Source organism: Meleagris gallopavo, chromosome 8 (assembly GCF_000146605.3).
Source record: "Meleagris gallopavo isolate NT-WF06-2002-E0010 breed Aviagen turkey brand Nicholas breeding stock chromosome 8, Turkey_5.1, whole genome shotgun sequence".
Lineage (NCBI taxonomy): Eukaryota > Metazoa > Chordata > Aves > Galliformes > Phasianidae > Meleagris > Meleagris gallopavo.
In genome coordinates, this window is record NC_015018.2 from 31,384,355 (window position 1) to 31,393,848 (window position 9,494).

General features: G+C 40.4%; 1 protein-coding gene across 1 annotated transcript; it reads right to left on the bottom strand.

The window, feature by feature from the left end:
• Positions 1-167: 167 nt before the first annotated feature.
• NSMCE4A (NSE4 homolog A, SMC5-SMC6 complex component) lies at positions 168-9,489 on the bottom strand. The gene is made up of 11 exons (XM_010714884.3): positions 9,177-9,489; positions 7,291-7,371; positions 6,606-6,736; positions 4,844-4,995; positions 4,463-4,562; positions 3,399-3,489; positions 2,685-2,779; positions 2,177-2,225; positions 1,428-1,519; positions 800-888; positions 168-264 (listed from the first exon to the last, which is right to left on the bottom strand). The coding sequence occupies exons 1-10, from the start codon at positions 9,487-9,489 to the stop codon at positions 808-810; spliced, it is 1,185 nt and encodes a 394-aa protein (XP_010713186.1). The 3' UTR covers positions 168-264; positions 800-807.
• Positions 9,490-9,494: the final 5 nt, after the last annotated feature.

Here is a 9,494-nt window from a genome sequence, read left to right on the forward strand (position 1 = left end):
GCCGACGCGCAGTAGCCGCAGCGGTAGCCCTCCTTCCAGCCGCGGTACTCCACCACGGCGCGGCGCATGGCGGCCCGGCCCCGTCCGGAGCGCCGCCCCACCCGCCTCAGCGCTACCGCCAGTCCCTGAGCCCGTTTTATCACCGCAATCAGCTTAAAGTACCCCAATGTTTGAATAAAAATAAATTTAATATTACAATATATACAATATTAAGATAAAATCTTAATTGAAGAATACATTTTGAAGTATCTTTCTTTAAGGCACCTAGAGGGGAAAAAAAGAAGTATTAAGATACAGAACTTACTATAGAGATAATACAGTAATTCAGTGCTATTGTTTAAAGGATTTGGAAGGGAATCAGACAGGCTAAGCCCTTCTCAGACTACTCTTAGCCAGCTCTGCTGTCAGTATGTTAGAAGAAACACTACAGAAACTACAATGCGATTCTTCACAGCATAACATTTCAGGAATGTAATTCAATATAACATTCCACAAGTATACTACCATCACATATGATCTTGTCAGTTAATTACCATATAGAAACTAGACGACCCAGGAAGAGATCAAGAATATAAGAAGCCAGGATGTTGCACAATTACTCAGCTTGTAGTGCTTCTACATATCACATTTCCCTACAATTCCTCCACATGCATAAAGACCTCACACACTGTATCTTTCAGTTCTAAGTATCCATCTTTCAGTTCTAAGTATCCATCTTTCAGTTCTAAGTATCCATCTTTCAGTTCTAAGTATCCATCTTTCAGTTCTAAGTATCCATCTTTCAGTTCTAAGAACTTACCTGAACAATTAAGCTGTCTCCATTTCATCTTCAAAGCTATCAGGAGGGCTGATCATAGGTTCTGTTATTTCATATGTTTCTACAATTTCCTAGTTAGAAATGACAGAAAAGTACGTAAGATACAGGGCTGAACTATTTAAGTACAACTGCAGTTATCACCAGGTGTGAAATGAAGTTTCTCATATTAAAGCACTATTTTGAATGCCTGTTCTGAACATTCTGAGGAGAAAATTTTATCTGGTAAGAAACTTTTTATATAAAATAGAGAACAGTGAGGAAAAATGTCAGCAAATATCATATATAAGGGGAAATAATAGATTGTGTGATTATGCAGTCCTCAGAAAGTAGTAAAAACAAGTCATTAAAGTCAAAAGCACTTAAACTGGCAGGGCTTCATGGGTTAAAGACGGAACTGCCATCCCACTTCTCCATTTTCTTGGGGGTTAAAAACATTCAGATTTGTGGTTGTTCTTGAATCCATGAAATTAAATGCAGTAATAAATGAAACAGTAATAGTAATATTAATATATGAACACTCATCTTCATTGGAGTACGTAAAAACACAGCTCTCAGAGGTATTCTTAAACTTCAGGGAAAATAAATGAATCAAAGTTATCAAGTATTATACCCTCCATTCTTCATGGCTCAGGGAAATGATAACTTGGTTCCGTGCTTGAGCACTGTGGTCATCATTTCTTTCTTCAACATTCTGTACAGGCTCTGTTCAAAATATAGTATTTTCATTATCTTTACAGTGTCTTTCAGGAACACAAAAGCTTCACAAAGATCAATATCACTAACATGTACTCCACTAAATTCCTCTCTAACACTAGCCTGTACTATATGTTGCCTAGGAAATTTCTCTGGTTTTACCTCTTTAAAATTTAAAAACTAACTTCTTTCAGATTCCCAGAAGGGTCTGGTGTTTTTATCACATCTCACCAAGTCTTAATCCCATCAATACCCTGTGAGAATGAGAACTGGAGACCCCATTCATACCATTTCCTTTCCAACTGTTTTAACACAGCTGCACTTCTTATCTTGGATAAATGAAGGAAAATAAATATTTTCCTCAAAACATAGCAGTATGCACATACATATCAAGCAAAATATCACTTCAGAGGTAACAGAATAACCTTTTATTGCTAGTTATTTGCACAAGTCACCATAACAGGTTTTCCATATTTCTACATTTAAAGAGTCTCAAACTTCAGTAAGTCTTATAAATCCCTTCATACCTCAGTTACATTCACTGCTTACCCCAAAATTCCTGCTCTTTCAGCTACACATCTGTAAAGCTTTGTGAACATATTAAGATATAGCTACTTTTCAATGTTACAACAATAAAAACAGTTTTTTAAAGCTAGACTTACATACCTATTACTGGCAATTTGTCATCATCCAGCCTTAATCTTGCTAAACCATCCTAAAAACATAGTAGGATTGAAGATTTCAGATGTTGTAATGCAGTGATATGTATAAATAGTCACTACTACAACATTACATCATCATAAACATACATTAATAATTCTAAATAGCAAGAAGTAGGAATATATTTAATTACTGTGCTTACAAAGGAGAATGCAGTAAGTATTGACGTGTAATAATTCTTTAATACTAACATATGCATGCTTGAACTCTTTTTTGAAAAGATTAATAGCAAACATTGTGAAACTGGCTGCAATAGCAAGAAATATCAGTACAAAAATAGTCTATTTTCTTTTTTATTCCATTCCCAAAATATCATAGAGTGTTTGTGGAAGCCTAATCAGGAATTCTAGTATTTAAATCCTATTATTTCAATATCACACAAAACAAAAACAACAAATCAAGATTTCCATGTAATTCCAGCATCTCAAGTAAGATCTCAAGTGTCTTGCCTTACCCTTACTATGAAGGACACATGGAAGATGTTTTCCACAGTGCGTGCAAAGGAGTTCGGATCAACCACAAGATCAAAGAAGAAAATAGGAGTACCAGCTGGCAATGTCAAAATGGTTTAGTTAAAAAAAAAAACAACAAAAAACCAAACAGGTGATACCCACAGAACTAATACACAAACACAAGTTAACAGCACTACTCACTCTAAAAACTAAGTCAATGCCTATAGTGACTTAGCTATAATGCTGACTTCACAACCCTATGCACACATAAAGAAGTTTCCAGAGAATATTTCATTCCACCTTTTGGCCCACGTATACACATGTGTGTACAGACCAATTTTTAGGTACACCGCTATTTGATTTCTCTCTTAAAAATAAAGACATAGTTTAAACTGACTTTGCCATCAAGCAGGTTGTGGAACCTGTTTCAAGAGCTGGATGTGGTCCTGGACACCAGCTCCAGGTGGCTTTACATCAGCAAGGGGCTTGGACCAGATGACCTCTACGGGTCCCCTTCAACCTCAACCTTTCTTAGACTAAAATGAAGCCTCAACTGATCAGATTTCATAAATAATACATAGTACACGACCTTCAGAATAAACATTTCTACATATCAACTCCACCTCATTTTGCTTCTGTAGTCTAACAGCTCTAAACTGTGGAACAGTACTCAGTCTCAAATTGATGCTATAAAAGCTAAATTGAGTCATACTTACGATCATTTTTAAAATGAGTCTGTAACAATCTCAAGATCCTTTCCACTTCTTTCGCTGTAGCTTCCTGATGAGACTCCTCCATTTTTTTTAACTGTTATAAGACAAGAATATGAAATTGACCCTTTGTGAACTCATTATGTAACAGACAGCATTTTCTCTATATCACACATACAGCTACAGATGCTCATGCAAGCATCTGAAAACTTACAAAGTGATTTAGGAACGAATTCCCATTGTACAGTATAAGCAGTAAACTTTCAGTTGATGTGTTTTCAGCCTCTCCTGTCAGAGTCAGAGCAAATAAGTTCATTTGAACTTCTCTTAGTCTCTTTGGATGATTACTGTCCCAGGCATTTCAGTCTGGAATATGGCCAACCACGCAAATGAATTGGTTGGCAAACAGAATACTGATCATTTTCTTTACTTTTCTTTCTTAATTCAATCAATTCAACCTCCTTCCTCTTTGAAGAGTACCAATATCTTACAAAGACACTAAAGAATCTAAGAAAAACGTTTCATAAATACACTATAAGGTCTGCAAAATCACAGTAAGCTGGAAATTCTCACTCTTCATAAAACATTTATTAACATCCTTCTCTCTGAAAACTGAGCAAAAAAAAACAAAAAACAACACAACACCATTCTCTGCTGTATTTTGACACAGTTCTGTGGGTATAACTGGGCATTTGACACCTCTTCATAAGCAGTAATGCCATACAAGCTCCACTGGTCTTTTTACGATTTTGGAATATCTGTCAGCCACTCACTGTAGATATTTCTTAGACAATGTTTTGAAAGACCGTTCTTGGAAGTGAATCTTGGACAAAAACTAGAAACTAGCAGGGAAAATGAAAATAAACAAGCAGTCCATAAATCCTACTTCATTCCACTCAGTTAATGAAATGCTGTAGTCCACACAAAACAAATTAGGAGGCATAATAGTAAAGTCTGAATCTTTTAGTGCTATACAGGTAAGAGTTACAAAACAATAACAGAAAGATTTATACATCACTTGAAATTATTCTGTTGTAACAAGTCATTAATAAAGGCAGCAGAGCACAAACCTGAGCAGGCATTGCCCGTTTTCCTTCCCCTCCTGGAGCCTTTCTCTGCCTCTCAATCCGTTGCCTGGGCATCGGAGGTTCAGACTTGAAAGACCCCAACCTAGGGGGAATAAAAAGAACGTATATATGTGTATGGGAACTGCTGAATCACAGCCTGACCCACTGATTGAGCACCTGGGGAAAGGACAGGGTCAGCCCTGGGAGCACAGGTGAAGGCAATTCAGCTGTGTGACCAGAAGGGGTGGAGCCTGGCTGCACCTCTCTTAGACCCCATTAAAGGGCTGATTTGAGATAAAATTCTACTCAAGCCCGAGGCACCAAAGGTAATTAATCAGAATTAACACCACTTAGGGTTGTTAGCTTGTGCTGCAATAAACTTACATGTAATGAAAAGAAGGTGCTCTCCTGAAGTACTTTTCTGCTTCTTCTCCCAGCTTATACCAGGCATTACTAGGTAAATAGCCACCTGACATGTTCTCAGAATCGCTATCGTTTCCCTCTGTTTCTGTGCGATTTATACCCATGAATGTCAGCTACAAAAGGAAAAAGAAAACTGCAATGAGAATTCCCATCAACAAAGATTAGTAACCAGACCAGTAGTGAAAAACTGTATTAGTGTCTGTCCTACTAAATTACTATTTAATGTCACAGTATAGCAAAAGAAACTTGATTTTCCTGAAGGTACCATCAACATAGAAAAAGCACAGACTTGCAACTTATACAGGCAAGTCATGCTGTATCCAAACAGAGGATTTAACATCAGACATTTTCATCTACGTTAGATGACAAAATCCAAAATTAGAGTTTTGCGGTGAATCAATTTCATATAGAAATGAATGAGCTGTAGTCCTCCAAACCTTTGTATGGAAAAAACATGGGATGAACTGCAAGAAAATGGAGCCTAAATTTAAATTTCATTTCAAGGGATCTTAAGCTTCCAAATATGAATCAATCTAGCATTTCTAAACACTTCACTAGATCCAAAGACTTGCATTTTTCTCCCTTCAACAAACTTCTGTTTCTTACATTACAAATGACAGCAGACGTTGTCATTTGTAATGTAAGACACAGCCTTACATTATATACACACAGCCTCTTATGTTTTTCACTGCTTAGATTATCATCACTCCTAGACAAAGGTCACATGAGTTTCTGCCCTCTAATTATTAGTGGAACAAAAATGGAGTGCAGTGCTTATCTAGTCAATGAAATCAAGAGCAAGAGTTGACTCCTGCAGCAGCAACTCCCCATAAGCTTAAGCCAAGCTTTCAGCTAATAGTGATTATGAGCCCCACTATTTCAATAGCTGCACTGATAAAAGACTCACTGATTTCTGTAAAGAACCAACATGGTAGATCTCCACTTACACAGTGTTTTTGTTTCCAGTAATCACTACACAGCATTAGTAATGCAATGAAAAAGGTAACTATGGGTAAATAAAATAAAACCAATCATTAACAGTTTTTAAATTACTTAAATTACATAAATTACGTAAGGAATGCATTTTGCACTAGATCTCACAGTTTTTGAACACCACATACCTCCAGGAAGCCTATTATTTCAAATATCATACAACAGCTTATTTAGCCCAACCTTGCATCCCCCAGTCCTTCCCCAGGAAACAGCTTTAATAAAGAACTGAAAACTATGGAGGGGAAAAGAGTCTGCTTCAGTGGTATCGTGAAGCCACTCTTCCATCTGGCCACTGCAAAAACAGATAAACTGACATCTCTAGAAACATTTGAATAACGCACATGGAACCTTGAGAACTCCATTCTCAACACATAAAGCAGCAGACTAGATAAAGAAACTGCTTAGTGTGAAACAAGAGAACGCTGTCTATCAAAGAAAGTGTTTAAGACTACCCTAAAGCATGCACTGACTAAACTGTGATAAAGCAGCAGCAGTACAACAATGAGGAGAGGGACCTACACTTGAGAGTTAAGATTCTCACCTACACAAATTGGAAGTGCTGAATCCACTGTTTAAAGCAATTATCAAAACGAACCAGAATGTTAATCAAGGAAATGCAGAGGAAAACAGTTATGTCCCATCAGAACTTGCAGGTGCCACCTGACAATCTCAGGCTTTTCTTTTATGGTTCTGTTAAAAAAATAGGACAAAACCTAAGTCTGGAACTTACTAAATCTTCTGCAAATGTTAGTGAATCAAACGTTGTGATCTCTGAGCGCAACTCATTGGCTTTCTCCTTTCCTAGATTTGATGCCAAGACAAGAAATTGGGCATCCAGTGCAGCTTCTCGTGCGCGGGAAACTATGACAGAAGAAAAAGACTGTACGTTAGCAATACACAGTTGTCAAAAACCAAGTTTAGCATACAGGGGATCCTCAGCATGGAGCTTTGTAAACCATTTTATTGCAATGACCTCTAAGGCAATTACTTACATAATACATTTCCATTAGAAAAGGGAAAAGGAGAGGATGGCTGAACAAGGGCAAGCACAGATAATGAACAGGTCACCTTGCAACAATGAAAAATGCATTTCATTCTACATTTGAGGTTTTTTTCCCCTCCAAGTGAAACAAACCCATCTACAATTATATCTTTTGGGTACTACTTCTGTCCTACATATTCAAGATAAAGCACAAAGTATTTCTAAGCGCAAACAAACATTATTGTAATTAGATTTTCTTCTCAAAACACCTTATTCAAACAATTCCTCTTTAACTTAACATTATGTTTTAATATTTCTGATAAAGTACTTAGGCGTCAGCTTCATTCTTGCCCTTCTTTGTTTATTAAAGTATCATCTCCTCACGCTTGACTGTTAATCCATCACCTTTGACAAGGACTACAGAATTTGTTACCTCCACTGAATAGTTGATTGGCTTCCTCCAAAGCTTCTGTCAGCCTGTTGCTTTTGGAACTCAGCATATCCTCACGATTTTCTAGAGGAAAGGACACAAATGAAATCCTAAATTATGTAAATATAGAAGTATCAATACATATATACACACACCTTAATCAAAACTGTCCTGTTCACACATCACATCTTACTGAAGTTGTGTTTATTACACACACTCCATGAGTTTTACTGCAAAGTTCAAAACTGATAGAACCCAGGTTCCTCTTAGCTGCAGCTAAACACCCATATCTGTGCCAAAGCAGCCACTAAATACTGTTGGGCTTTGTGTCGCTCACCTTATCCATTTCAACTAAGGACTTCAGGAAACAAAGGGATAAAAAACAAAGGCAAAAAAATACATGCTTGGTGATTTCTGAATGTCACCAGGTCAAACACAGCTACTTACATATAAAGTATCCATACGATTTAACAAGGCTTTCAGGTGTGCAGTTCTCAGTTACTGCCATTCTTTTAGGAACACGCTCAGTGCACTGGCATAGACAGCACTGTTGTTTTTCTTTCTTAAGCACAGACTGACCCATCCATAAATCATGCTGTATTCTTTTATAACAGCTCTACACATTCAGCCTGCAGAAAACAATAAGCACTAGACCTTGTTAAGTTTGGCACTGCTTACTAAACCACAGTTGTAATGCCTTACTAAGAAAAACACCACAGTGCAAACCTCTGTGGAAGAAGCAAAAACACAGGCAATTATCTGGAGAGCTGCTCATAGAATCTCTTCAGCTGGCAGGGCACCTTAAAGGCCATCTGGTCCAACCCTATGCAGTGCACAGGGACACCCACAGCCCCATCCCCTCATTCTGAGTGCTCCCTGGGCAGCCCATACAGTGCCTCAACACCCTTATCATAAATATCTTCTTCATTATAGCCAGTCTAAATCATGGAATCGCTCAGGTTGGAAAAGATCTTAAAGATCATCAAGTCCAACCACGACCTAACCATACTACCCTATGTCTAACAACCCTCTGCTAAATCACATCCTTGAGCACCACATCCAAATGGTTTTTAAACACATCCAGGGATGGTGACTCAACCACCTCCCTGGGCAGCCCATTCCAGTGCTTAACAACCCTTCTGTAATGAAGTTTTTCCTGATATCCAACCTAAACTTACCCTGGTGCAACCTGAGGCCATTTCCCCTCATCTTGTTACCAGTGAGAAGAGACCAACCCCACTCTCACTGTAAGCACCTTTCATATATTGGAAGAGAGCAATAATGTCTCCCCTCAGCCTTCTTTTCCCCAGACTGAACAGCCCCAGTTCCTTCAGTCTCTCCTCATAGGCCATATTCTCCAAGCCCTTCTTTGGACCAGCTCCAGCACCTCCATGTCCTTTCTGTACTGAGGTACCCAAAACGGAACACAGCACTCGAGGTGAGGCTTCACCAGTGCCGATGACTTCCCTAGTCCTGCTCACCACTCCATTCCTGATCCAAGCCAGGATGCCATTGGCCTTCCTGGCCACCTGGGTACACCGCTGGCTCACATTCAGCCGACTGTCCATCAGTACACCAAGGTCCCTTTTCCATCAGGCGGCTCTCCAGCCACTCCTCCCCCTGGAGGGTTGCCTGGTGTTGTTGTGACCTTCCCCACAGCGCACAGCCCCAGCTCAGCCTGTCCTCGCAGGCAGGGGTTCCACCCCTCTGCTCACTTCTGCGCCCCTGCTCTGCATTGCGCTCCAACAGCTCCGCGTCCCTCCCGCACTGAGCGCAGCCCATCCGGACGCAGCGCTCCAGGTGAGCCGTCCCAGCAGGGAGCAGAGGGGCGGAAGCACCTGCCGGCCTGGCTTACAGCTCACAGCTCACATCCCCCGGCCCCGCCTCACGCTGCACGCTGCAGATGAGCTCTCGGTACTGGTTGCGGATCATCCTCCTGCTGCGCTCATCGCCGCCGCCTTCGGAGCTCTCCGGCGGCCGCGGCCTCTCGCTCTCCGGCTCCTCTCCGTCGTCCTCGTCCTCCTCTTCCTCTTCGTCCTCCTCGTCTCCTTTCTCGGAGGCGGGCGGGCGGCCGAGGCTTCCCGAGAGCCGCCGCTGCCTGCGCTGCGAGCCGTTGCGAGAGGCGGACGGTAGCGAGAGGCGGCTGCGACAGAGCCGAACTCCGCGGGAGAAGGAATCGCTGCTTCCATCCGACTCGGCCATCGCTG

Bases quoted from the DNA above. Each gene is read 5' to 3' on its own strand.
- NSMCE4A (XM_010714884.3), bottom strand. From the start codon at position 9,489: ATGGCCGAGTCGGATGGAAGCAGCGATTCCTTCTCCCGCGGAGTTCGG. The intron at 6,737-7,290 runs GTAACAAATTCT...CTTCTGTCATAG, and splicing joins CAATCAACTATTCAGTGGAG to TTTCCCGCGCACGAGAAGCT. The intron at 2,780-3,398 runs GTAAGTATGACT...TGACATTGCCAG, and splicing joins GACTCATTTTAAAAATGATC to CTGGTACTCCTATTTTCTTC.